We start from the raw sequence: 27,526 nt of genomic DNA on the forward strand, positions 1-27,526 counted from the left end.
ACAAGGAATTTCTTCCTTCTTCTCCCCAGTGAAAAACGTCCTCTGATGCTCCCCAACCCTGCTGAATGATACAGAATCTCTTCCTGCACTAAACAGGAGCGCTGTTTATCTTTTGGCTTCCTCACCTTTTTTGCTGTATATCTGCGGTTCTAAATTTTGTGATTCTATACGTATTTTTTACGATACTCATGGCCTCTGGAAGACCAACAGAAAAAATGTTTAAAATAGCATTTTGCATCCCAATCCCTAATAGCTACTGGAATTCAGGGCACACACACTCTCATAAATTGCGCAACTAGGACAGTATTCTGATTTGCTGACACTGCAATGTGCTCTTCTTTGTCTCCTTCTAGCCAAAGTCTCCTTTACTGCTAGTGCAAAATTTGTTTGGAGACTTCTAGGAGGGAAAATAGTCTTGGGAATTAATGCTGCACAGATAAAGAGAAAAGAAGCCCTCATGCGTTATGATCTGCTAATCTGTCACATTCCCAGCGGAAACAATAAGCTATTAAACTGTGGGTTCAGTCTGAAAGGCTACCATACAACAACAATTCCATCGTAATCAACAAGTCTGGCCATGCTGAGCTCAGCATTTTATCCCAACTTTAAGGTCAAAGGATCTTGTTTGGGTTGGCTTTAAAACTACTTCATCCTAATTCACTCTTGTGAGCCTCTGACATGTAACACTAAATGATGCTTTAAAGAAATGCCTTGTGCTCACATGTCCCCCCGCCCCCCACTCTGGTGCAGTCGAAAAGAGGAGATTGGAAGCTGCCACTTATTTTAAAGTAACCAGAGTCATCCTGGGCTCCCTTGAGAGGAAGAGCAGGGCATAAATTTCATCAAGTAATAAACTGGGGGGAAATTTAGTTAGTTTAAATGTAATATTTACTTACTTACTTAATTCTCAGGAGAAGGTACACCCCATGATGCAGTTCTCCTTCCTGCAGGGTCAATGTCTCTGCTTAACAGAGTCACGCAGCTGTTAAGTGGGAGGGTGTGATCCTGTACAGTGCCAGCAAACATCGGCGGAGCATATGCCCCTCCAGAGGGGGGCGTGGCACACTCCCAAGGGGTGGGGCGCAGTGCAGAGGGTGCCCTCCCAGGCACAGGATAGCCACTTGGGTGCTCATAGCAGTGTGCGTGCCCTGCAGCTGGGGGCGGAGCGAGCTGCCCATGGTGAACATTCGGTGCACCGCCCGCCCGCAACTCCCAAGCCTCCTCCAAGCTGTCAAAATGAAGGAGGAAGGGGAGAATCCTGCCGGCAAAGCGGTGTAGTCCCCCCCCCCTTACCCCGATGGCTCAGGGTAGGGCTTGGGAGTCACTGGCACACGGTGTGTCAAATGTCACCCCTTCAGTGAGTGCGCCCGGGGCGGTCCACCCCCCCACCTCCTTCCACCACCCGTGCCAGCAATTGCTATTTCATGAGCGGCTTCTCTTAGTGGCTTTTCTACACCCCCCACGTAGGATAGATGGGCACCGGGGGCTTACTGTTAATCCACATTAAACAGAGTTTGCTGGTTTGGATGTAACGGGGGGCTCTGACTCAATACAAATCAGGATCTTCATGCCAAAGTAGGCATACAACAGGAGCAAGGGAGGGCAGCACTCAAGCGAGAAATGCCCAGCTCAGATGATCATTCCTGGATACGAAATTAGTCTTGAATCATTTGATACGTTTCCGAGCACAATTCAAAGTGTTGGTGCTGACCTTTAAAGCCCTAAACAGCCTCAGCCCAGTATACCTGAAGGAGCGTCTCCACCCCCAATTGTTCTGAGGTCCAGTGCCGAGGGCCTTCTGGCGGTTCCCTCACTGTGAGAAGCCAAGTTACAGGGAACCAGACAGAGGGCCTTCTCGGTAGTGGCGCCCGCCCTCCCGTCGGATGTCAAAGAGAAAAACAACTACCAGAATTTTAGAAGACATCTGAAGGCAGCCCTGTTTAGGGAAGCTTTTAATGTTTAGTAGACTATTGTATTTTAATATTCTGTTGGAAGCCACCCAGAGTGGCTGGGGTATAAATAATAGATGATGATGATGATGATGATGATGATGATTATTATTATTATTGAGAGGGGGAAACAGAACAGATAGCAGAGAACCATTACAACAACAATTATAACATATGTAAATGGGAAGTCTTACCTTTCTGCTACTTTAGACATTTTTAAACAGTGTCTGTCTATCTGCACGTTCAGAAATGTTATCTGGCGGAAGGGAAATAAAACACCTCTTAATGCTTCAAATGACTTACACTGTAATCTACTTAAAGATGCTGACTCCCAACCCAAATCTTCCTGACTATTCTGGTGAGCATTTGGAGGACCTTGTGAACCCAGACTTCCCCATTTGCTGAATTGTCAATGGCCATACATGACATGAATGGAGAAGTGGAATGGTCCAAGAAGGAACAAGTTGATTATAGGAATGCAAGTGTCTGCGAAATAAACTGACTTGCTTTCAAAGAAATGTGTTTAGCATCAGGGGATCCCTGGTAGCTTACAGCAAACTACAACAGTACAAGAGATATAATTATAACTTTAAAAATTGGCAGATTATGACATACTCTAAGCACATGTGTTTTCTTTTGAGGGAGAGGCAAGTTTCCAATTTCATATTTACTCAATATTCTGTCCTATTTATAGTAACATGGAAAGAGAAAAAGGGTGGAATATCTCCAAAAGGAACATGAGAAGTCACAGAGAAGATTCCTTACTTGCTTCCGGACATCATCTTTTGTTGTTTTCCGAGCTGGTTGGGAGGGCATATGTACAGGACTTTGGGACTGACTGTCTTCTGTAACTCCATATACTGACTGCAATGAACAGGTGAGAAACAGTATGGTAAGCAAAATAAAATAAATAATAATAATAATAATAATAATAATAATAATAATAGTAATAGCGGATTATGATTTTAAACACTAGAGTTGTTAATGTGTTTTAGGACAATTATACCTCCCTCCCTTTCCTTCCTCCCCTCCCCTACCATCCATTGGTGGTCATTTCTATTTGTAAAAATTTAGACAGTAAATATCTGAGTATGGCCCTATCCTTTCTCCCCCTAATTATTATGTTATTTCAGCCTTATTAAATCTCAGGTGCTTCTGACTACAACTCCCATCATCTCTGACCATTGGCTACATTGGCTGGGGCTAATGGGGTGGATAGTCAAAAAGAGGCCAACATATTGGGGGAGGTTGTCTTACGCTGTAAAGTACCATATACATCAGCAGCCCTATACATAATGCTAAGCCATAAACAGCTTAGGCCCAAATATCTGAAAGACCACTTCCATCCCTACCGACTCTCTTGGGTGTTAACATTCCACCATCCTCAGAAGTGCGAGGAATGGCAGCCTGAGAGTGACTTTTCTAAATTTAGGCATCCCCTGAATTGTGGAACTTTCTCCACACAGAGGTGCGTCTTGCACAGCTTTTGTCATATCCTGAAAACACACCTCTTGACATACACTTGTCATTTAAGGTGTTTTTGTGGTGCCAACCTCTTCTGTTTCTTTAAACTATAGTATGCAGCTTTCACCTAGAAAGGCTTTATTTGTTTTTATGATTGCATATAAACTGCTTTAATTATTTTACTTTTTAAAAAAATACATGATTATATTGCTCTGAGCCACCTCAGGACCTTACAATGAAGGTAGAAACCTGATAAATAAATAAAAGATTTTTCGCTCTATAAGACGCACCAGACCACAAGACGCACCTAGTTTTTGGCGGAGGAAAACAAGAAAAAAAATATTCTGAATCTCAGAAGCCAGAACAGCAAAAGGGATCGCTGTGCAGTGAAAGCAGCAATCCCTCTTGCTGTTCTGGCTTCTGTGATAGCTGTGCAGCCTGCATTCGCTCCATAAGATGCACACACATTTCCCCTTACTTTTTAGGAGGGAAAAAGTGAGTCTTATAGAGCAAAAAATACAGTAATCAGGTCTACACGTTATGCTGTATGGTTCTTCACAACTGGTACACACAATTTATCTACCTCTAGTAAAAGGCGAAATATTTATATGATCTGAGGTGAAACCAGAGTATTCACAATTTATTTACCTCAATGAAACTGAAAAGCAACTTATATGTATGTATCTTTGGCATGGCCATGTGCCTCCTGCTATATAACAAAAACATCCCATGAAACTCTGATATTCTTATTGTAAAGGTATGGCATAATTTAACGTTAACTTTTTTGAGGCGGGGGGAGGAATCTTGCCTTTTTGACCCTCTGTGGATTTTTCATACGCCGACACTTTCTGATGTCCATCTCTGTTGTGTTCACGCAGCCCGGCTGAAAAACACACATTTATGAGATTACTGGCTGCGTTCAATTTTCATACGGTCTCTGCTTTCTAAAAATCAGTAATTTCAAACCATGATCCACACAGCCAAATTTTGCGGTCCTTTATTTAAAGTGCCGTTATTTAAAACAGGAGCTGTTCTAATGCAGGGACAGGGAACCTGCTGCCCTCCATATATTACTGAACTTTCAACAGCCCTAGGAAGCATGATGAGTGATCAGGCACAATATGAGCTGCAGTTCCAACAACTTCTGGAGGGCCAAAAGTTCCTCATCTCTGCTTTTAAAGTCTCAAAAGGCCACTATGAGGTACAATCCAGGACGAATTAGCTGCAACTGAATTCAATTTCATACGTTGCCGGTGGCATTGCTCTCCTTTGTGTGGTGAAATGCTTCTGCCTCCCCACTCTTCCCAGTGGGAAGATTCATGCTCTCCGATGCAAAAAGTGAGCTTTGAAGGGGCTTTAACTAATAATCTACAGAATTGTGCCAATTCTTCCATACTATAGGAAATAGGATGAAATAAAGAAAACATGCAAGCTCACGTGATATCTATGTGTGAAAACAAAATAGAACATGTCATTGGAGTGTATAGCAGCAACAAATAATTTAACTTACCACTGGCCTATGGACATCCCAGAAGGCTCTTTCTTGACTATCCAAAATTTTTCTTTCTGTTTTATCCTTTTTTCTGTCGATTCTAAAACAAACCACAAGAAAATCACAAAAGTTTGATTGGGGTTTATATGAGAATCTATATTAACCTTTAGTGTGGTGTTTTGACTGATGGGATTTTAGGGTCTATTGAATAACCTTTGGAACATTACAAACACAATTGCTATATAGAAAAGCAAAGGCAGAATACAAATGTAATGTAATATTAAGCACCAACAACAGTTCATAAAATCCTCCACAAGGACAATCCCACAATGAAATCAGACCACAATTTCACTAGTTGGAGTTAGCAAAGGGCAGAGATGGGGAACATCTGGCCCTCCAGAGTCCAACAACATCTGGAGGGCCAAATGCTCTCTACCCTGGGCCAAAACTCTTGTCTTCCCCAAGGTTTCTTGAACTCAACAAGGCATGTATAGGATTGTGAGGCTAATTTGCTAGACTTTGGTAGTCAGGTTAGAAAGGCTTTGCAGGAATGCTGTTGTCACTAACTCTGCACCAAAAACATGGTGCTCACTGTATCCTGTTGGGTGGATTTGTATGTACATTATTGTCAGGAGCGAGCCAGCAGTAAATTACACTGTAGATTCCGGCGTATAAGACGACTATTTAACCCCGGAAAAGAGGTTAAAAAGTTGGGGGTTGTCTTATACGCCGGGTATGCGCGGCGCAGAGAGGAGCCTGCCCCCCCCCCCCGCTGTGGCTCCGCTCCGCACCGGGAGAGAGACGCCCAGTGTGGAGCCCACCCTCTGCTGCTTTGGAAGCAGGGGCGGCGGGCTGTGCTCTGCTCCGGGTGGCTTTCTCCCGGCGCGGAGCTGCTCAGCGTATTAGGCGACTGGGCTTAGAAGACGAACCCCCAAATTTCAGCTGCCAATTTGGGCAGTCATCTAATAAGCCCAGTTCCCTAATACGCCGGAATCTATGGTAACTATTAACAAAAAACGCGATCAGCACAGGAGTGTCAGGCCTTATGACCACAGCAACTCATCTCTGATAGTTCTTGCCTCTATGAAGAAGTTGTTCCCCAGCTGGCTCCTCCCCACATTCCTCTGCATCGCACCTGTCCATGAGACCTATACTACAAGTCCTCTCTGTGGTATCAAGAAGCAATTGCCATATTTTCTTTCACACAACAGAGAGCATGCCTTGGAAGCATGACATGAATTTATTCCTTAGCAGTAAGCAAAAATATCTGGGGGCTACATTCACCCTGCCTTTAGAATAACATGGGGGCAGAAAGCAGTTACTAAGCATACATAATGCCTAGATGAATTTTGCGGGTGGCCATTTACATATCACCAAAAAGGAGCACACAAAATTGCACAAAACTGGCATGTCCTAATTTACATCTGTAGGTGCAAATTTAGAAATAATTGCTATAATTTAAGCAGAAATACATTACACCATAGTGGTTAAGTCTGTGCCCAGGTGACCTGTTCGCCTGCTCAATCTGCTGTCTAAGTGGTAACAGCTGATGGGCAATTTCAAGGTCTCTGCTCTCTCTGCTGATGGATCCTTACCTTTCAACCAGACCTGGACCAGATAGCTATTCAAAGAAAGGACCTCAAATAGAGGACTGCCCTCTGTAAAGCGGGACACATGCCCACCCACTCGCAGGGCTCCATTACACCTGTGTTTGTCATTCAAATGCAGCCCAGTTATGAACTAAGCTTTTTTGCCCTCCCCCCCAATGCTGACAACTGCCAGAAGGGAAATACAGAGTAAGTAATGACATGGTAGGCACAACTGTTAAACCTAAGTACTTAATATTAGGCACATAAATCTAACAGTCTTAGCAGCAAGAGTTTAATGATGAGCATCCACACTTATCGCTGCGGTTGACACTGACTAATGTGGCTCATTTAATGTTGCCTGCGGCTTTGGGAATACCCCACGGATGGGGGTAGAAGCCTCTGTCATAGAAGAGGCCTTCAAATGAAGGTGGCCAGGAACAGGCAAAACAAACACCCTCTATTCCAGTTCCATTGCTCAAATATGTAGGGATGGCAAAAAAAAGGGGGAAGAGAATCAGAGAAGGCAAGAGTCAAATGAAGTTTTAAAACCTTTCCCGTATTAATAAGACAATTTGCAGCAAGTGACAAAAGTAGATTATTTAATTATGATTAGCCTCAAAGTTCTTCACACCACACTGGGACTATAAGGTTTAATCGGGAGATTAAGCAACTGACAGGGAAGATTCACACTTACCTGGGAGTCTCATGGAACAGCGGGACTTCTGAGAAGACATGCACAGGGTTGTGCTGTAAGAGTTCAGTGGATTAACTGGCAGAGCCCAATTTTAACTGGCAAGAATGGAGGTTAAGGACAAACATGCAGAAGGCATCTTTATTTATTTTCTCTTTTTTGGAGGGGGCAGGGAGCTTCATCTTCAGACAAATTAATGTGTTATGGTTTGGAGAATATGCAAAATCACTGAAATGATTCATTGGTTCAACAGCAGGTGATGACTCAATAGTCAACCATTCACAATGACAAATTAGGCCTAACGCCATCATTCCCACCTGCCCTTTCCATGTACAAGCCATGCACAGGGTGATATCCAATGAGGGCCCCACCAGAGACAATTGGTGTGCACATGTGTGTGTATGCGCACACATGGTGGACTGCAGAGGAAGGAGAAGTCCCATTGAACAAGTGGAAATCTGCTTGTGCGGCACTGGGTATCACCCATAGAAAATATGGGTGATGTTTATGCATGTTTTATTAAATTTATATACTGCCCTTCATCCAAAGACAGCATTTTTGGGGGAGGGGGAAGGGCGAAGAGGCAACCATATGAAGACCACATCATTGTGCCAAGAATCATCATGCCAGAGCTGCACATGTCTGGTGGCTGATGCCATCAATGGAGAGGTTCTCCTTGTGAATGGAGCCAACTATGCGGTGAAGGGATGTTAGCTGTTCAGATCCTGAACGGAATGCATCTTTCAATTCCCTCCACTTTGCAGAGGGGAAGGGAAACGTACCCTTGAAACCTAAGCTTTAAGAAGGAATGGTTAGCCTTAAGACATTCTCTCCCCAGAAGATTCGTTCACTTGGTACCTACTTCACTTGAGCTTCAGCTTGCATGAAGATGAATTCCCACTTTCTTGCAAAAGCTCTCTGGAGTCTTGCCAAGTTCTCCTAAACGAGAGAGGAAGATGAGGCGAGCCACCAATTATACCAACCCGTGCTCAAAATGAACCTCTCATTATAACGTCAGTCACGTGTATCTGCAAAGCCGGACAGTCACAAAGCAATGGCGGCGGCAGTTGAAATGACAAGAATGGAAATTGCATTGGGCATAAAGGAGTAAAGAACAGAGCACAATACCTTGAGTTGTAGCAGGGCATGAAACCACCTTTCTTGTGTTACTGGTGTGCACCCCCCTTTGTTTCATGTACCCCAGTATTTTGGGAATTATTTAGCTGCTGTCTGTTCGCTTCACATAAGATGAGTCCCATGGTCTTGATGTCAGTGTGGCATTGGTAGAGAGGATTTGAGTCAGCATTTTTAGCGTCCCATTGACTTAAATGGGAGAGTTTCAAGTATCTACCTAACATTTCAATCAAGTCAGTAGGACTTGAAAGCACTCAATTTTAGCTCAATTCTTTCCATATAACGTATCCATTATGTGTATTTTTCTCTCTCTACCCAGCCCCCCCCCCAATGTATTACTGAAGCAACCTACACTATGGAAATGCCTCAATGGGAATCTCATTTAGTAAGTTCACTATCTAAAATGACATATTGACTTGTATAGGAAGGCATCATTGGCCTTGCCAACACAGTGGACTAAATATTAAAGCCCAGCCATTTTAAGAGACATATCCACCATGAGCCAGAATATGCAGACAACATGCCTTGCCTAAAAAAATTAAATAGATAGATACGAAATCACATATAGACAAAAGAATGGGAAAAGAAGGTATAAACAAAGGAAAAACAGATAGCAGTAAAAAAGAATTACAAAAACCTCCAAAACATCTGCAGTAATATATCCAATGGTTTGTTTGCAACCACAGAAACAAAATCACCCCTAAAAAAAATGGAGTTCCTACTTTTAACAAGAGCTTCTGTTAAAGCCATACACCACTCTTATCTTTAATTAACCAGGCAAGTGTTGATGGGGTTGCTCATCACGTGAGCTATGGGCTTGAAAAAAATGAAAGATGATCTAATCGTTTGGCCTTGTCTGATAATTATTGCTCTCAATAGGCCCCAGAATACGGCATTTTGGTGCCATGCCTTCTCTGCATGTATACCAGAGCGTGACTGTTGGCTCTGAGTAAACCCTTTGTGATTCATAAAGAAGCTTTATAACCCGCACAATTGACTAGCTGATAGTAAGCAAAGATTTGTAACTGAATTTATAAATAATGAAGTTGGAAATGTGTGGGAGTAAAACCCTGTAAAGAGTGATGATATAGCGTATAAAAATTTTTAATATACCATGGTTGGTGGTTAGAGTCAACTGGCAGTTCTGCCTGGGTTGCAGGGATGGAATGTGTATCTGTTTAGCAAGCCAGAGGAAGCACTGGGTTGTGAAGGAATAAACATCCACTGTGGTTTAACAAGCATCCAAAAAGTGAAAGAGCATGAATTTCTTGACATTTATTTAAGAATTTCCAGATAGAAGCAACGATTAGAAAGCACAGATCCCACCTTCAAGTTTGTTGTACAAAGAAAAGAGGTTTGCTTTAGAGGACAACATTACACTTTGTAACTGTAAAATCAGTATACCTACGGCTTCATAATCCGCCAGCTCCAGCCTCGCTTTGTTCTGCATGGTCCTCTTGCAAAGATAGATGGCTATGGAGAGAAAGAAAACAAAATGTCACTATTAAGGCAAGGACAGTTGCTACAGGAAAAAACAACCAGCCACAGGTGTGGACCAACTCCCCTAACTACGAAATCACATTTTTCAGAGGCCAGAATCACAAAAAAAATCATTTCTGGGTACCCAGAAATTCTGAGCATGTCTGTAGAATTGTTGTGTGTATCATACAAATGCTTCCCTGAGCTACTTCATGATGATTGGTAGGATACAAACAGAATAAATGATAATAAAATAAATCTTAGCAAAACGTCAGCATGAATAACATGGGAGAAGAATTTTGACTGTGAGTGCTAGTCTTTCGAGATGGTTCCCTGTGCATGCTCTACGCGCTAGGATGTATTTCCCTTAAAAAATGTGCCCATGGTTAAAATGGCAGCCCCAAAACTCATCTGGTCCAACAGCCTGCAATGCAAATGCAGCAATGTATTGGGTTACTGACTGGATGGATTTTGCCAGTTATAAGGGAACAGAAATTGCCATCTCTTAAGCATGAAGCACCTGCTTAAATATCTCCCACTGAAATAAAATGGACTCAGAACAGCTTAGACAGCTGCACAATGGACTCAATGCCTATAGAAGGAGAAGGATTGTTTGTTATACATCTTTTTTTCTTACTGACTTGTTGGAGTTATTAACAGTTAAATAAGAGATTAAATGTGATTACCATTATATGACTTCCACAGTGATGGCAACTCTGCTTCCAACTATAACTACAAATCCTACAATATATTTATTAAAAATTGTGCAGTGACAGGGAAGAAAGGGTTTTTGTTTGTTTGTTTTGTGTGGTCATAAATTGCTTCTGGTCAACCTGTAAAAAAAAACGCACTGCCAAAAGCCCTTGTTTTATGAGCACAGGTATATTCATTTCCTTTGCCAGTGCCCCGGTTGAATGAAAAAATTGATTTTATCATTTCAGCGTGAGAGGAGTAAGGCTGTAGAAGAGACAGCAATAACGCATAGAGACAGCTAAAGATAACAATGCTGACATATTCCTTTTATGCATTAGTACTCAAGCTGTTCAGACATTTAATAGAGAATTCTGTGGTTTATTAGCTCATAAACCACTGTTATTTCTTTCCCAACGCCAGACACCAGCCGCTAATATAAACTGATCACTCTTCTTTTCCCCCGCTATACATCAATGCAACGCCATTTTCATTTACTGCTGTTAAGGGATTTCTAATTTTGGTTAGAGAACAGTTTATTGATCAGCCAGACTACATATTAGCATCCAGGCTATATCATCATTTATCGTACAGAACACCAAATTCATCCACAGATCACAGTCTGACCTTCGTACAAAAACCATACTAATGATGCTAGATGGCAATAACCTTAAGGCATTTTACAATGCAATCATTTTATACACAGGGACTGCATTCATATCTGCAGCTGTAGATCGACACTGTTGCATCTGAACAAAGTCCTATCTTAATTTCCATATTAACTTAATCTCTGCTCTGCTCTGTACGCAATTTTGTATACGGCTCAGCGCTATTGAAATTACTCTTAATGTCTGCCCAAGGACCTTTTCACACAACAATTAATATCACCACGGCCGGCCCAAGGGGAGCAACAAGTGGTGCCCCTATCCTAAATCAAGGTGCTTAGTAACAAAGGCTGTCAAATTATTTGGCATTAGAGGCACAAACTGCACAAGCACTCCTCCCCCATAGTAAAAATGCAACAATAATAAATTAAACAACTAACAATTTGCTGCCCAATCATGGCACCCAAAACCAGCTTAATAGTAGGGTTGGCTCTGAAAAACACTGTACAGTGGTACCTCAGGATGCGAAGGGGATCCGTTCCGGAGCCCCGTTCATATCCTGAAGCGAACGCAACCCGCGACTGTGCATCTGCAGGTCGCGATTCGCCGCTTCCGTGCATGTGCGTTCCATTACTTCCGGGTCGCAGCGGAGCGCGACCCGAAAGCATTCAACCTGAAGAAACTTCAACTCGAGGTATGACTGTAATGTTTCCAGGGTAAAATGAATGTATGGGAAGTGGGGGCAGAACTGTGATGTGACTTCGGCTCAGCTCTGCTTGCCTTGAGGCAGGTGGGCGCCAACAGAGCAGAAGCAAAAAAAGGGGAGGGAGGTGGTCTTGACAGCCACTGAAACACTGTGGCTGGTGCCCATGGTTTTAATTTCTCCCCAAATGCCTCTGGGGCCCCAACTCAGGGTAGCTCTGGTGCAAGGTTACACTGGGGCCCCTAGTGGCAGAACTAGATAAGGCATGAGTACACAGGAAAAACATAACAGTTTTTAAATCTCCCCAAACACTATGAGATTGAAGAGCCCTGGAGAAATGATTCACAGTAATTAAAAACTAGAGCGATCTGTTGACATATATCTGCCGTTCTTTTATATATTATATTAGTTAAAAGTTACTGGGAGGCCAGGATTAAGATGTTTAACACAATATGCACATCCGTTGCATTAAATTTAAATTTCCATAGAGTTCAAATTGTATTACATACAGTAAGTATAATATGAGAAATAAAAGAAGCCAGAAGGATACAATTAAAAATAATTCAGCACCTAGCACAGCATATTACAATTGCTACAACAGAAAGAGAAATCATTAAGTGGGCCACCAAGACCCTTGGCAATTTTCAAGTGTTCAGCTAGGAAGAGGGAAACACTGCTCTTGGGGAGGGAAAAAAATCTACTGTTAATTTAATAATTCATCCCATAATGTCTCTTGTGCTTGCTCATTTTATATATCATGAATTTGCTCCAGGAGATGCTGCATGTCAGTTGAATGAGGGTTAATATTATTATTATCATCCAAACTGAAAGACAGTCCAGCTCTAGTCATACGAATAGAACTGTTTCTTACATGGGAAAGGAGAAGCAATGTGGGTCATATAATGAATAATCTCTTTTTAGAACGACTTGGTCACTGGAGATACATTTACAAATAACATTTAAAAAATGACATCACCCCAATTCTCACCATAGTCTGTGTTTTCTGGTTCCCAACAATTTGAAGGCCAAAAATATGGAGCCTGAAAAACAGTGATTTTTTTATCACTATGATGCATTCATCCAAATATAATTATTGCTGTTATCATAATTAATATGTTTTTCAATCACTTCTCATGAGGCATCCCAAAGTAATTTACAATATAACAAAAACATATTTACAACAGTTACACATATAAAAAACAGTTAAAACAATTGCATGTATATAAACAATTTTAAAAACTATTTGTCTCTCTCTCTCTCTGTGTGTGTGTGTGTGTGTGTGTGTGTGTAAAACATCACTTTAAAACATCAACAGCACATAATATTAATATCCAAGTTAATTATGACAATTATTCCTAATGCTAACCGGATGACCAGAAACTAGACCATGGTGGCAGTTCTTACCACAGTTAAAGTAAATGGGATTTGAATAGCCCGGCTGTGTGCGGGATAGCAATAATAATAATAATAATAATAATAATAATAATAATAATAATTTATTTATACCCTGCCCATCTGGCTGAGGCTCCCCAGCCACTCTGGGTGGCTCCCAATCGAGTGTTAAAAACAATACAGCATTAAATATTGAAAACTTCCCTAAACAGGGCTGCCTTCAGATGTCTTTTAAAAATAGGATAGCTGCTTATTTCCTTGACATCTGATGGGAGGGCTTTCCACAGGGTGGGCGCCATTACTGAGAAGGCCCTCTGTCTTGGTCCCTGTAACCTCACTTCTCGCAATGAGGGAACTGCCAGAAGGCCCTCGGTGCTGGACCTCAGTGTTCGGGCTGAATGATTGGGGTGGAGACACTCCATCAGGTATACAGTACATTCTTACATTAATGAGAAATATTAATAAAAACAAGATTTGATCAGTTGTAAAATATTGTGAGAATTATATTTTCTTTCATTGCCTCCTCATATGAAGAAAACTGATATAAAGTCATGTGACGTAACCAAGATGTGTAGGCATTCCGGCAGGAAGAAGATGGTGAATTTCCCCCCAGAAATGTGTGTATTGATGTGGTTTGGGCAGTCAAAACAAGCTGAAAGACTCAAGTCTCATCGTAGAACTTTAGAGTTGGGAGGAAGTTGGGAGGAATCCTGAGGGTAATCTAGTCCAACCCCCTGAGATGCAGGAATCACAACTAACACAGATGGAGGAATCACAACTAACACAGATGGAGGAATCACAACTAACACAGATGGAGGAATCACAACTAACACAGATGGTCATATAACCTCTGCTTAAAAACCTCCAAGGAAGAAGAAAGTCCACCACCTCTCGTGGGAGTCTGTTCCACTGCTGAACAGCTCTTATCACCAGAAAAGTATTCCAGATGTATAGCTGGAATGTCCTTTCTTGTAACTGGTTCAGGTCCTAGGCTCCGAAGCAGGAGAAAACATACTTGCTCCATCTTCCATGTGACACCTCTTTAGATATTTGAAGATGGCTATCATATCTCCTCTCAGTCTCTTCTTATCCAGGCTAAACATACCTAACTCCCACAACTGCTCCTCAGAAGGCTTGGTTTCCAGACCCTTTATCATCTTGGCCACCCTACTTTGCACACATTCTAGCTCATTAATACAGTGGTACCTAAGTTCCCGAATGCCTCCATTGTCATACATTTCAGTTCTCGAATGTCAAAAATCCACAAGTACCACTGTATCCTTATTAAACTGTGGTTCCCAGAACTGGACACAGTACTCCAGATGGGATCTGACCAAGGCAGACTGAAATAGTTCTATAACTTCCCTTGTGCCATCGCATTGTGGGTCTGTCAGCTGCCAATGGGCATGAGACTGATCATAAGATGCCATGCCACGGGGCATAAGTATGTGGTAGAACACATGGCTAGCAACCAAAAAGGTGTGAGACTCAACACCTAGCCCTACTAGTTAAAAATGAATCTTTGTCACAGTTAAAACAAGCCAACCCCCCAAACTTAACTTTATATATAAGCATCTGTTAATGTCAACAGCACTGCTTAGTTATAATAAAAGTTAAGCATTTCCATGCTGCTGTCAAACAACTAAAGCAGCTCCTCCAAAAGTTAGAAGGCAGCAGGTGTGTGATGGAATGCCTTTACTCTAGGTTTATTCCTCTTGTCAAGGAGAAAGCAGGAAGTTCATATCAAGGAGGGTGTTGGGTCGTTGTGTAATCCAAATTACCTGAAAGCGATAGAAAGTCCCATCATCCTTCAAAGTAAGTACATGATCTGAGATTGGGAAAATGTATCCCTGTGCTGCAATGAGACTTCCCATATGTATTGCTTCAGCTGGAAATTAAGGCAGAAAAAATATATGTCAAATATCTGTACAAAGCAACATCTCCCAAGGCCTAGGGTGGCAATCCCTGAGCCATGACCACCTCCTTCCTTACAGACACGCCTGGGTGCTAAAATTGGCAGAGGGGGGCCCCTCTTGGTACTTCCTCCACCCTCAGAGCCTGGTGGCGGCCCAAAAGAGGACATTCTCTGTGATAGGCCCTAAGCTGTGGGAGTCCCTAACCACAGAGATACATCTGGTGCCTTCATTCAGAGACATACAAACCCCAATTCATTGGAGCTTCTTCCCAGGTAAGTGGGTACAGGATCGCAGCCCCAGGTTCTGCTGTAATGCCTCTGCAATCACTGAAATAGCCTCAACATATGACAAGTCTGTGGCCCAGAAAACTTTAAAAACTATCTTAATATATCATAATAATAAAATTCTCAAGTTCTGGAAGAGTTTACCACAATTCTGAATGTGTGGTAGGCCTCTCCCTATCCTTCTCTAAGGTTTTCGTCAATCCAAATGTGGTAGAGAGAATTCTGGAGAACTCAGAAGAGAAAATGAATTCATTTAGGGATGGCACGAAACTACTTTCAACCCCTCTTTCACCTTGTGGTCACTTTTCCCACCTGGGTCTCAGAAACAGTGTTCCCTGAATCTGGCAACAAATTCTTAACCCTTCAGTTTGGGTTGCCACAGAATCACAAGATTCTGAGTTTAATATTATAGCATACAATATTGCAAGCCATAGATAATACCAAACCCCAAGCTTATATATATTTTGGCATTGGAAGAACAAATTACCTGGGTCTTCAATGTTGAGATTCTTCATGAGCCACTGCACTATGTCAGTCCCTAGGGAAAGGAAAGGAAAGGAAGAAAACCAAAAGGAATGAGACAAAGAATACATAAGCAATAAGAACTATTTTTAGTGGTGTGGTGGAGAGGAAATGCTGTGGGGAGGGGTGTGGCTCCAGGATGTTTTGTTTTACAGCAGGAGCAACGTTGTCATCAGGAGGAGAACCAGGATAACTGTTGAGCCCCCACCCCCGCTCTGGTAGGTGAGGACGAGACTTTCAAGTTCTCTTGCAACAGATTAGCAAAGATGAAGTCAGCAAATGAGGAATATAGTCAGTAGAGGCAGGATGCATCTTTCTTTTTTTTCTTTGATGTGGTTCCCACTGTCACGCTGTCAGTTTAAATGCTGACACTTCTTGGCAATGTTGTATCCGTTTCTAATTACAGTGGTACCTCGGGTTAAGTACTTAATTCGTTCCAGAGGTCTGTACTTAAACTGAAACTGTTCTTAACCTGAAGCACCACTTTAGCTAATGGGGCCTCCTCCTCCTGCTGCGCCGCTGAAGCACGATTTCTGTTCTCATCCTGAAGCAAACCTGTTCTTAACCTGTTCTGTTCTTAACCTGAAGCACTATTTCTGGGTTAGCGGAGTCTGTAACCTGAAGCATATGTAACCTGAAGCGTATGTAACCCGAGGTACCACTGTAAAACAGGGAAGGCCAGGGAACCTTCTTAAGCCCAATGGCTGCACTCCCTTCTAGGCAATCTTCTGAAGGCCACACACCAGCCTTCAGGGCCAGAAGCAAAGATGAGTAAAGCAACAAATGTGCCATTTTACCTTTTATATAGGAGGCTAGTTTCTACACGCACTCATGCACACCCTTCATTCATCAGAGCAGTGGTCCATCTAGCCCAACAGCCTGTTTTCACAGAGGCCAACCAGATGTCCACAGGAACCCCACAAGCATCAACTGTCGTTCAGAGCCATGCTGCCTCTGGCACTGGAGGCAGAACTCTCTCTGTTCTACCGTCTTCTCACCTGTTGGATGTGCAATGTGACAGCACTGATGGGGAGCCCATGCTGCAGGATAACAGCTTCCATCATCCTTGGCCATTGGCCATGCTAGCTAGGACTTATGGGAGTTATATCTGTAGGGTACAGTGTTTGCTGTCCCCAGTTTGCAGCAAGTTAGAAACATTACACACAGCAATACCTTCAGTGTCTCGGGCAACTTATTGCTTAGGACAGTAACCAGATTTTCAAATCAAATATTTATGCCTCCCAATCAATCAATGAAACAGTCAGTCAATCAATCAATCAATCAATCAATCAATCAAGTCAGCCAGCCATCCTTCCACACTCCAAAACAATTTGGAGTTTCTGAAGATTTGCAAAGCTTGTACAAAGATAACTCCAGAAACACCGCACAATCACCCCTTTATGTGTACCATTTTTGAAAGCCCAAAGGACTCCTGAGAGGCACCGAGAAACGAAAGTAGTTTTTTTTTTTAATGGTGGGTCCCTAGCTTTCCCCAAGGCTGACAGATTATCTTCCTGTTGACTTTGCCAGACCATTAATTATCACCTGCCAAAAATGATTACTCCCCCCAGGATAATGACAAGCGTTTCCTCCCCCTGTTAATTAGTGTCACTGCTAATACTCATGTGTCTGATCAGCATTCATCAAGAAAACAGACATATCTCCACACCCTCCTCCCCAGATGCCATTAATCCAACAAAGAAAACACTCACATATGTGTGTGCATGTGTGTGATTATGCAGGCTGCATCATATGCTATTACATGCTATTCATGGGCTTTTTTTTCTAAAACTGCTGTATTTTCTAAAATAAAGAATAATAATAATAAACCTTTATTGCCACTACACCACCTGTGTGCAATGAAAACTGCTTTCTGCAATCTGCCAGGGGTCAGCTAACTCCCTAATTCCTATGGGCACTATTAAAAAATAAAAGTCTTCTGAAAGCCTCTGACTTACAGTTTATTTTCTACAAAAAAGAGTGGGCTATAACACAAAAACAAACAGACAAACAAACCTCCTTATCTCATAACAAGCAAGCAGGGTTAAATTTCCCATGGAGCTCATCTTCTTATCCACTACAATGCCTTCCAGAACCAAAGTTTTCCCTCTCAAGTCTCTGGCCCTGTAAACATGTTCTATAATGAATATGTTAGTTGTGGTGCCCTTCTTAATCATGCAGGAAAGAAGCAGAAAGCTTTAACCCCCATTGCATATTTTTGAAATCAAAGCCAGCAGAATGCAGAAAACAGGATAAAAATGGGCCCACTGGTGTCTGCGACTGACAAAGGGACTGCTGCTATCCAGGGCATTAGCACACAAGAGGGGCCATTATTTGGCTTCCAAATCTCTTGCATTTTTAGGAGGAAAGCAGCAGTAATGGCTGATGTACAGAGAGATAAACAGCGGGAGATTTGGGAAGGAGGGGCAACGGGGTGGCGGTAGATGTCAGCAATGACTGCATGTTTTCGTGTGTGTGTGTGTGTGTGTGAGAGAGAGAGAGAGAGAGAGAGAGAGAGAGAGAGTCCAAATTTCTTTATAGGGATGTTTCTAGACCACACACCAGTGATCAGGGTAATGGAAGTTTCTATATATACACACACACACTCCCATTTCCTGAAAGCAGGAAAGCGAGACCTGGAGGGCCTCCTTTGGCTCCTGAGCCTGAGGTTCCAACTCACCCCTGTTTTATAGCAGACCTATATGAATACTGTATTGTGGCTCTCTTAATCTTAGGGAGCCTGCCTGCCTATGTTAGGAAGTCGGGCAACTCCATTTGGCCACAAGTAACAAATGTGACTGCCAACGATTTCACTGGCTCTGCAGCATGAAGATAAAGTGATGTGCAAGGCCAAGGCCTCAGACAGTGAACTGCTGCTGTCAGCCGGCTTTTCATGTACAGGAGGAGGGTCAGTATAAAAGTTGGCAACATTCATCTCCCCAGAACTGACCAAGGGAGCAACTCTTCCTGGCTCTGTGCAGCTATTATACCTAGCACACACGGTTAGAAATGGAAGCTACATAGGCAACATTTCAGATTTCATCCCTTATAGGAGGCGTGAGGAATCTGCTGCCCTCCAGATGTTGTTGGCGTCTCCACCCCCATCGTTCTGCCCGGATGCTGAGATCCAGTGCCGAGGGCCTTCTGGCGGTTCCCTCATTGCGAGAAGCAAAGCTACAGGGAAACAGGCAGAGGGCCTTCTCGGTAGTGTTGCCTGCCCTGTGGAACGCCCTCCCATCAAATGTCAAAGAGATAAATAACTACCTGACATTCAGAAGACATCTGAAGGCAGCCCTGTTCAGGGAAGTTTTTAATTTGTGACATTTTAATGTATTTTTAATCTTTTTTGGAAGCCGCCCAGAGTGGCTGGAGAAACCCAGCCAGATGGGCGGGGTAAAAATAAATTATTATTATTATTATTATTATTATTATTATTATTATTATTATTATTATTGGATTCCAACCACCATCAGCTCCTACCAGTGTAGCTAATGGCCAAAGATGGTGAGAGCCAGAGTGCAGCAACATCTGGGGGACCACAGGTTTCCCACCCCTACCTTATTCCTCTCCTTTCTTTTTTTTCGGGGGAAAAAATTCTTCCTATATACAAAACCTAAGGCTATCATTATGTGCTGCAACTGCAGCATGCAACAGCAGGCAAGGCGATCAAGCAAAGCAAACAGGCTGAGCGAGTGAGCAGACAAAAGATGGCCCAGGTGGGTCTTCCCATGTCCTCTGAAGAGGAGAAAGTCTTTCACCTCATGCTGCAACCCACTTACTTCTGCTGGCAGGATGGAGCACAGAGGAGAAAAACTCTCCTCCTGTGGGTGGCAGTGGGATCTTGGGATTGGAGCACGTTTTGAGCGGATAGGGGAGTTTGGGGCAAATTGTGGGTTGTGGCAGTGACACCTGTGGGTGGCCTGCAGGGAAACAGGGACTGGCAACAGGGAGGTGGGTTGGCAGGGTTAGGGTGGGGGTGGCTGGGGCAGAAGGAGTCACAGTGACTGGAAATTTGGGTAAGAGGTAAAGGATGGAAGTTTGGCAAAGGAGGTAGTCAGGGTTGGCAAGCAATATAGGATGTCCAGCAGCCCCTAGTAGTTAAAAAAACAAAACAAAGTAAGGCAAACAAAAAAGAGGAGGAAACAAGTTGTTGTTACACACACACACACACACACACACACACCACCTTTTCCCCCTGATGGGGGCTCAAGGCAGATTTCAGATAAAAATAAGGACCACTTAAAACAGAAAAACAATAATAATAATAATTTAAAAACAGTTAAACATTGATAGAATAAAAACTACATAAATCTATTAAACCCATACCAATAATTACAATAAAAGCAGCACAGCACAGGCTCTTTTACTAAAAGCCATCAGTTCCCCAAAACCTGTTGGAACAAGAAAGTCTTCATCTGTTGGCAGAAAGACAACTAGTAGAGGAGCCAGTCTAGCTTCTCCAGGCATGGAGTTCCAGAGTCCGGGAGAAGCCAACAAGAAGGCCCTTTCCCGCATCCCAACTAAGTATGGCTGTGAGGGTGGTGGGACCGAGAGAAGGCTCTCCCCTGGAGATCTCAAAACCTGGGCAGGCTGATATGAGGGAATACAGTCTGTCAGATAGCTTGGACCAAAGGCAGACCCACGCAGAGCGTGTTACAGTAAATCCAAATGGGACAGTATTCCAAATGGGTGACTAAGGCATGTCGCTCTGTGGCCAAATCAAACATCTCAAGGATGTTATCCTACAGAAATAATTCAATACAACATTTATGGGTAATACGCAAAGAAGCAGCAATTAGGAGATGTGCTTGTTCCTTACTTCTTGGATCAGTTAGCGTTGCGCTGCAAAAATGAACTTACACAACACTGAGAAAACGGTGAATCAGATCATAAACTGCCAAGTCGCTCATTCATTTAACGAAGTATTATGGAGACAGGATAGCAGCTCTATATCTCCAACTATTTCCTCATAAATATTAGATCCCACTGTTCCTTGAAAATGTAACCAGACAAGCGTCTGTCACAATGACAAACAGCAAGGCAATCAAGGAAAGAGGGGAGGGGGGGAAATGGAAATATCAAGTTTGAGAGCTAGAGGAATTATAGATACAATGGATTTGAATCACCACTGTCTGAGATACACTGTTTTTATGTCCCATCACTTTTAGGAAGATTGCAAAGCTCACAAGAAATCAGCCACAATTTCTTGAGCCTGTCTGCCTCCTCATACTTCTTCACAGTTAGGGTAGCCATGTGCCCTTCTTCACAGAGGACAGCCCTCTATCCGCAGGGATGTCCAGCTCAAGTCATGTTTAAAGATAAAGGAGGCCTTGAAGTTGCCCATACAGTTAACACCTTGAAAGGAGACAAAGCAGGCACACAGGCCACCTGGTCAAAGCTTTTCCCACTAGGATGGGATTTATTGTATTTCTGGTTAAATTACAGTAATCGTTTTCTAAATTAGTATATTCTAGTGTATTCAAATGTTATGCAAATCTGTGGTCTCTTTTGAATTAAGCACCTCTTTTTTGGGGGGGCAATGTGTTTCTTGCTACCACATTTATAATATTTGATGAGGTGAACAATATGAAACAGTCTACATAGTTTCTGGTGTGGAAAAAGAACTGCTCGTGATGATATCCTTTTTCCATTAGATGGAACAATTTGTATTTTTTGGGACGCGGGTGGCGCTGTGGGTTAAACCACTGTGCCGCTTGGGCTTGCTGACTGAAAGTTCGGTAGTCTGAATCCCTGTGACGAGGTGCGCTCCCATTGTTCAGTCCCAGCTCCTGCCAACCTAGCAGTTTGAAAGCACGCCCCAAAGTGCAAGTAGATAAATAGGTACCGCTCCAGCGGGAAGGTAAACGGTGTTTCTGTTCGCTGCTCTGGTTTCGCCAGAAGCAGCTTAGTCATGCTGGCCACGTGACTTGGAAAAACTGTCTGCAGAAGCGGACAAACGCCAGCTCCCTCAGCCTGTAAAGCGAGATGAGCACCGCAACCCCAGAGCTGTTCGCGACTGGACTTAATTGTCAGGGGTCCCTTTACCTTTGTATTTTTATTGTTTTCTGTATTTAAATACTTTTTAAAATTGTACCTTGTTTTGCTTTTTGCTCCAGAGAATATTTGTTGATGGATTGCCATGAAAATCATCACCAGCATCACTATCATTTTACCGCTGCTACTACTGCAACAGCTACTTATTAAATGTGCAGAGCATAACTGCAAGTACAAGAAAAATGCCCACAAAGGGCCTGGAAAATTAAAGAGTGGGGTTTAGTCTCGGCAGACTAGGCAGTATTCTAAGGCTAATTTTCATATTTCATGCTATACAAATGCTAGTCATGTCAAACATTTTATTGCAGCTACCAAAGGTCATTAAAGTTCCCTCTGGGGGCAAAGATTTGCATGCAGAAATAAGGTATAATTAGAAAGACCAAAATTGTCTATCTTGTATCTCCAAAACAGGAAATAGCAGCTCCCATCACTGCCTTGATGCTAACATTCTCTGTTTGCAGCTTTAGCAGAGAGAGCTGTGGGGAACACCTTCCAAAACCTGATCCTGGTTTGGGCACCTCCTCCTGGTTTGCCTCCTCTGCTGCCCACAAAATCCAGTCTTCAGCTAGAAGGGAAGGCAAAGCACTTTTGATGCAGCATCCAGCTCTCTCCCAAGTCTGTTGCCTGTCTTCTTTCTTTTCCTGTTTGAAGCCCTTAGAGTGCATCAGCAAGACAGAATGTGTGGGACCTGCTATCAGAGGGCTTATGATTCTTCCCCCCTAATTCGCCTGCCAGACAAGGGATTTTCCATGTAACACCATGTTGCGCCACAATGTCCGAAAACCATTTAATAGTATTTCCCCCCTGTAATTCATATGTAAATAAGTGCTCATGTCAGCATGAAAAATCCTGGCACTTCCATCTGAAAGTGCAGTAATTGCTTCACTTTCAGTATCAGCATGTGGTAATTGCTCTGTTTGCTGCCAGCCAGATGCATCAAGAAAGAAACAGCAGCATGGAGCGTTTGAGCAATGAGAGCAGAGCGCTCCCTTTATTTTCTGCACCTTGCCTCCGGGGTGTGTCATGGCAGCACTGCCTATGACATATCAAGAAGAGTCAGGCTGAGGCCTCCTATATCTGAAAGGCTGCCTTCTTTCCACTGGGCAGAGGAGGCCTCCAGCTGATTTTGCCACTGCTGCTTACTGGGAGACAGAGGTAAGGTCAGCGTGGTGGAAACGCACTTGTGCAGACAATCTGGCACGGGTGTGTTTGCACTGCACTGATTCGGCCACCACCTCACCCCTCCTGATAAGCACCAGGTCAGTTGAGTGGTGCCACACCACCAATCTGTCTGCTACCTGTTCCAAAACACTTCGAATAATTTTATTTATTTATTAACCATGTATCCCATGTCTCCCCCAATAAGCTCAGTGTTGGTTCTTTCCATAGTTCTTCCCCTGCTCCATTTATCTTCACAACAACTCTGGTTGGTAGGCTTGGCTAAGAGATGGTGCACCAAGGTTACCAAGTGAGCTCTATTACTGTTGTTCATGATGATGATGACTGAATATATAAATTGCTTTCTCCAAAAATGACTCAAGAAACAGAGTATTACAATCTCATGGTGGAGGGGCGAGTTGGACATGGGTCTCAGCCTTGGTCCAAAGACACTTAACCAGTATATCACAATGGCAAACAGAAATGAAATATGAAATTGACAGCGTAACATCAGAACTAGATATTTTGTACAATATTATTCAATATTACTTAAGAGAGTTGACCCTTTTCCATTTTACACACACACACACACACACACACACACACACACACACACCGTATATTATGTTTATATGGCATATTTCTCCCTCAGGGTTCAGATCCCTTTCTTGTGATTTCTTGATCCTTCTCACTTTTTTGGTGAATAAGATAGCAACAATAGAGGGATTAAAACCAGGAGTCTTTATGAAATGGGTCGAGATCAGTGCCATCTCCACCTTCTAGATCAGGGGTCGGCAAGGTTTACCTCGCCTGGGCCGGTTCACTCCAGCAGAGATCCTTCTGTGGGCTGGAATGTGCGCAAGCATGCTCATCGCAAAGTATTGGAAGACACAAGATCTACCAACTCTGGAAGAATGGCAGATGAAAGTGATGGACTATATGACATTGGCGGAGATGACCGGCAGAATCCGCGATCAGGGGAAAGAGACGGCAGAAGAAGAATGGAAGAAATTTAAAATTTATCTTAAGGACTACTACAAACTTGATGAAGGTTAAGATGTCAAGGTTTTTAGAATGAAAGGGTTACAGCGAGATAATACCAGATTGAAGGAAATGCTAGTAAGACATACCTTTGACAGAATTATTAGAAGTTGCTGAAAAACTTTGGGCATTGGGATGCAGAAAGGGGAGGTATGGGGAAGTCTGAGGAACGTAGTTTATGAAAATTTGTTTATGAAATTATACATGTTTGTATGTCTTTGTATATGTTAGTACTGTCTTAAAATTTCTTGTAAAACTAATAAAAATATATTTTTTTAAAAAAGGAATGTGCGCAAGCATGAGTGCGCGCACCCACAATTTCCAGCGTCTGTGTCTGCGCAGATGCGATTTCTGGCACTGCGGAAGTGAGTCCGGTTTAATGCAGTGTGCAGGGACTCACCAGGTGGACGGTTCAGTTCAGGGGCGGCTTGTGGGCTGGTTAAATGACCCCGGTGGGCCGCTTGTGGTCCATGGGCCTTAGGTTGCCGAGGCCTGTTCTAGATTGAGAAGGAATTCACATTGGAAGGTGGGCTCGAGAATATATATTTTCTAAGCCCTATTCCTACTTGTAGGTATGCAAAGACCTCATTTCAAAACCAAAGCCAAGATTAGTGAATAAATTCCCAATCAGCTGCCTGCAAATAAAATACATTCAAGATTTGGGCTGGACATCATTCAATTTATTAGCAGTAGTGAAATGGAATCGTTATCTCATTTTTCCAAGGAAGGGGGAATCTTCTTTCATCTTATTCCTTGATAGAATTCTTGTCAACATCAGAGTCCCAGGAAACCTTTAACTGCTACGCCCAGGATCTGAGCTCTGTGGCACACCAGAAACATTAATTGGAAAGCTGAGAAGGAAAGAGCATGAAATCCTTTTATGCCCTTCTGAGACTTGCCAGAAATTGAATTTGAAGTTTCAACCTGCGAGTTAAATGTCCTGTACTGTAATCTAAGTTTCTCAACCCTAAGCTAAGGGTTGTTAAGAGGGCTGTTTCTGCCGAAAGCTACTGTACTGCCATGCCTAGATTCAGACTGGCTGGCTAGTGTGTGCTGTGGATACCAAACGTTAAGGCCTCTGATATTTAAGCCAGTGCTGTGATGTCTGTTTTGGTCTGTTATTTCCCATCCATTCATTGGGTTAATTCTGCGGAAAGAGGCTGGAAATGTTGGTTAAATTCTCTAGGCTGCTGGGCTTTGTCATTTACTGTATTTTTTTGCACCATAACACTCACTTTTTTCCTCCTAAAAAGTAAGGGGAAATGTCTGTGCGTGTTATGGAGGGAATGCCTATGGGTGGCATGCCTACAGATTTTCCTCCTCTAAAAACTATGTGTGTGTTATGGTCGAGTGCGTGTTATAGAGCGAAAAATACGGTACCTTAATATCAACAGAATACTGTTATGAGGTACCTAAGGAATGTCCATATAGTCAAAGCTATGGCTTTACCAGTAGTGATGTATGGAAGTGAGAGCTGGACCATAAAGAAGGCTGATCGCCGAAGAACTGATGCTTTTGAATTATGGTGCTGGAGGAGACTCTTGAGAGTCCCATGGACTGCAAGAAGATCAAACCTATCCATTCTTAAGGAAATCAGCCCTGAGTGCTCACTGGAAGGACAGATCGTGAAGCTGAGGCTCCAATACTTTGGCCACCTCATGAGAAGAGAAGACTCCCTGGAAAAGACCCTGATGCTGGGGAAAATGGAGGGCACAAGGAGAAGGGGATGACAGAGGACGAGATGGTTGGATAGTGTTCTCGAAGCTACCAGCATGAGTTTGACCAAACTGCGGGAGGCAGTGGAAGACAGGCGTGCCTGGCGTGCTCTGGTCCATGGGGTCACAAAGAGTTGGACACAACTAAACAACAAGAAGTGTCCTCTTCTTTTTTAATAATGCCTGCACCATTCTCTTGTGCCCTACAACCTCCCTGGCTCAAACTCACGGGAAAGCCCATAGGAGGATGCCACACAAACTTTTTTTGGAATCACTGCCTATGGGAGCTGCCCGGGGAATGCCTGAAGGTGGTACAATTTCGTTCGAAGTTTAAGAAGCTTCTTTTCGTAATTTTTCAAAAATAATAGTTGCGCCACTCAGCTGCTCTGTGCTTCTGAAGCTGCACAATGGGACATTTGACAAATGTCCTGTCAGGTGCCGTCGGAACATTCAATAGATGTCTTCTTAGATGACTTTGGAGCTGAGGAGTTAGAATAAATGACCTCATGTCCTCTAAAGGGACAGAAGTGACCATGTACTCTGGAAGTATATTGGGATGCTGGTGGTTCTCTGAGAAATAGGAGAATAGGGGTTTTGGGATATCTCTCAGTGTGTTGAAGGTGTACCTCCACTTATGTTCTGTCTTCTATATTTGTAAATAAACACAAATATTTGACCTTATTTTGTGGGGGGGGGGGGCCAGACCCAGATCAGCTCTGCACCCTTGAAATGTCTCACAATTCTGAGACTTTTGATGTATGTTTAACATCAATCCTTTCGAAGTTCGTTGCCTTAAAAACTTAAAACAACAGCAACATAAAGGCACTAATGAGCAGCAGCCAACACAGCAATTTACAGCCCAATCACTAGTTCTTGAAAATCTGCCCAAATAAAATCCAGCAACATATGGAGGATGTAAGTCCTTAGTTTAATGCTACATGGATGAGACTCCTTAGGTCCAAACACAAAGCCACAGGTTCATGCCCTCTGCCTCCTCCCATGTGGCTTAGGCCATGTTAACTTTCATTTACATAGAATCTTGTATGACTGTGTTATGTACAAAAACAAAAACAAACCACAACACAATGCTTACCTATATAAGCCAGCTTCATAACCTGTGGTTTGAGGTCTGCTTGGTTAGAAAATACACAGCACTAAGCTGAAATTCTTTGAAATAAAAAGTAAACTCAGAAGCAGTGGTCCTTTCAACCATACAGTAGGAAAAGAAGGGAAGGGGGAACATGTCAGCCCGATGTGCTGCTTAGGTTTGTGGAGGCTTGCCCAAATCACGCCAAGCCATGGTTTAGTGTTACATATCAAGCCAGACCTTTCTTAACTCTGTTCCAGGCCAGGCATAGGCAAACTCGGCCCTCCAGATGTTTTGGGACTACAACTCCCATCATCCACAGCTAACAGATGTCCCAAAACATCTGGAGGGCTGAGTTTGCCTATGCCTGTTCTAGGCGGTGGCCAAGGTGTGTTCCAACAAACATGGAAAAGTTGTGAGGGGAAGTTTATGCATCCAAAAGAAAGCACTGGAATATGCCAAGACAACAACGTATGCGGCAAGTAACCACTTAGTCCCACAGGTTCAAGGAATCACAAATACGGAGGCAGATTGCCTTTGAATGCCAGTTGCTGGAATCAG

General features: G+C 43.0%; 1 protein-coding gene across 7 annotated transcripts in view; it reads right to left on the minus strand.

Annotated features, from left to right (window-relative positions):
• Nucleotides 1-27,526, minus strand: part of RGS6 (regulator of G protein signaling 6) — a 205,396-nt gene that overhangs the window by 46,777 nt on the left and 131,093 nt on the right. For all 7 annotated transcript variants that reach the window (XR_014220485.1, XR_014220486.1, XM_082225573.1 and 4 more), the window contains 9 exons: nucleotides 15,876-15,926; nucleotides 14,970-15,076; nucleotides 12,785-12,836; nucleotides 9,728-9,792; nucleotides 8,048-8,124; nucleotides 4,924-5,005; nucleotides 4,222-4,296; nucleotides 2,715-2,813; nucleotides 2,144-2,205 (listed from right to left, as the gene is read on the minus strand). Coding sequence is in view for 5 of the 7 variants with exons in the window: in XM_082225573.1 (XP_082081699.1) it covers nucleotides 2,144-2,205; nucleotides 2,715-2,813; nucleotides 4,222-4,296; nucleotides 4,924-5,005; nucleotides 8,048-8,124; nucleotides 9,728-9,792; nucleotides 12,785-12,836; nucleotides 14,970-15,076; nucleotides 15,876-15,926 (670 nt within the window). In the remaining 2 variants the exon portion in view is untranslated. The remainder of the gene's footprint in view (nucleotides 1-2,143; nucleotides 2,206-2,714; nucleotides 2,814-4,221; nucleotides 4,297-4,923; nucleotides 5,006-8,047; nucleotides 8,125-9,727; nucleotides 9,793-12,784; nucleotides 12,837-14,969; nucleotides 15,077-15,875; nucleotides 15,927-27,526) is intronic.

Source organism: Podarcis vaucheri (genome assembly GCF_965113315.1).
Source record: "Podarcis vaucheri genome assembly, chromosome: 1".
In the NCBI taxonomy this organism is placed as follows: domain Eukaryota; kingdom Metazoa; phylum Chordata; class Lepidosauria; order Squamata; family Lacertidae; genus Podarcis; species Podarcis vaucheri.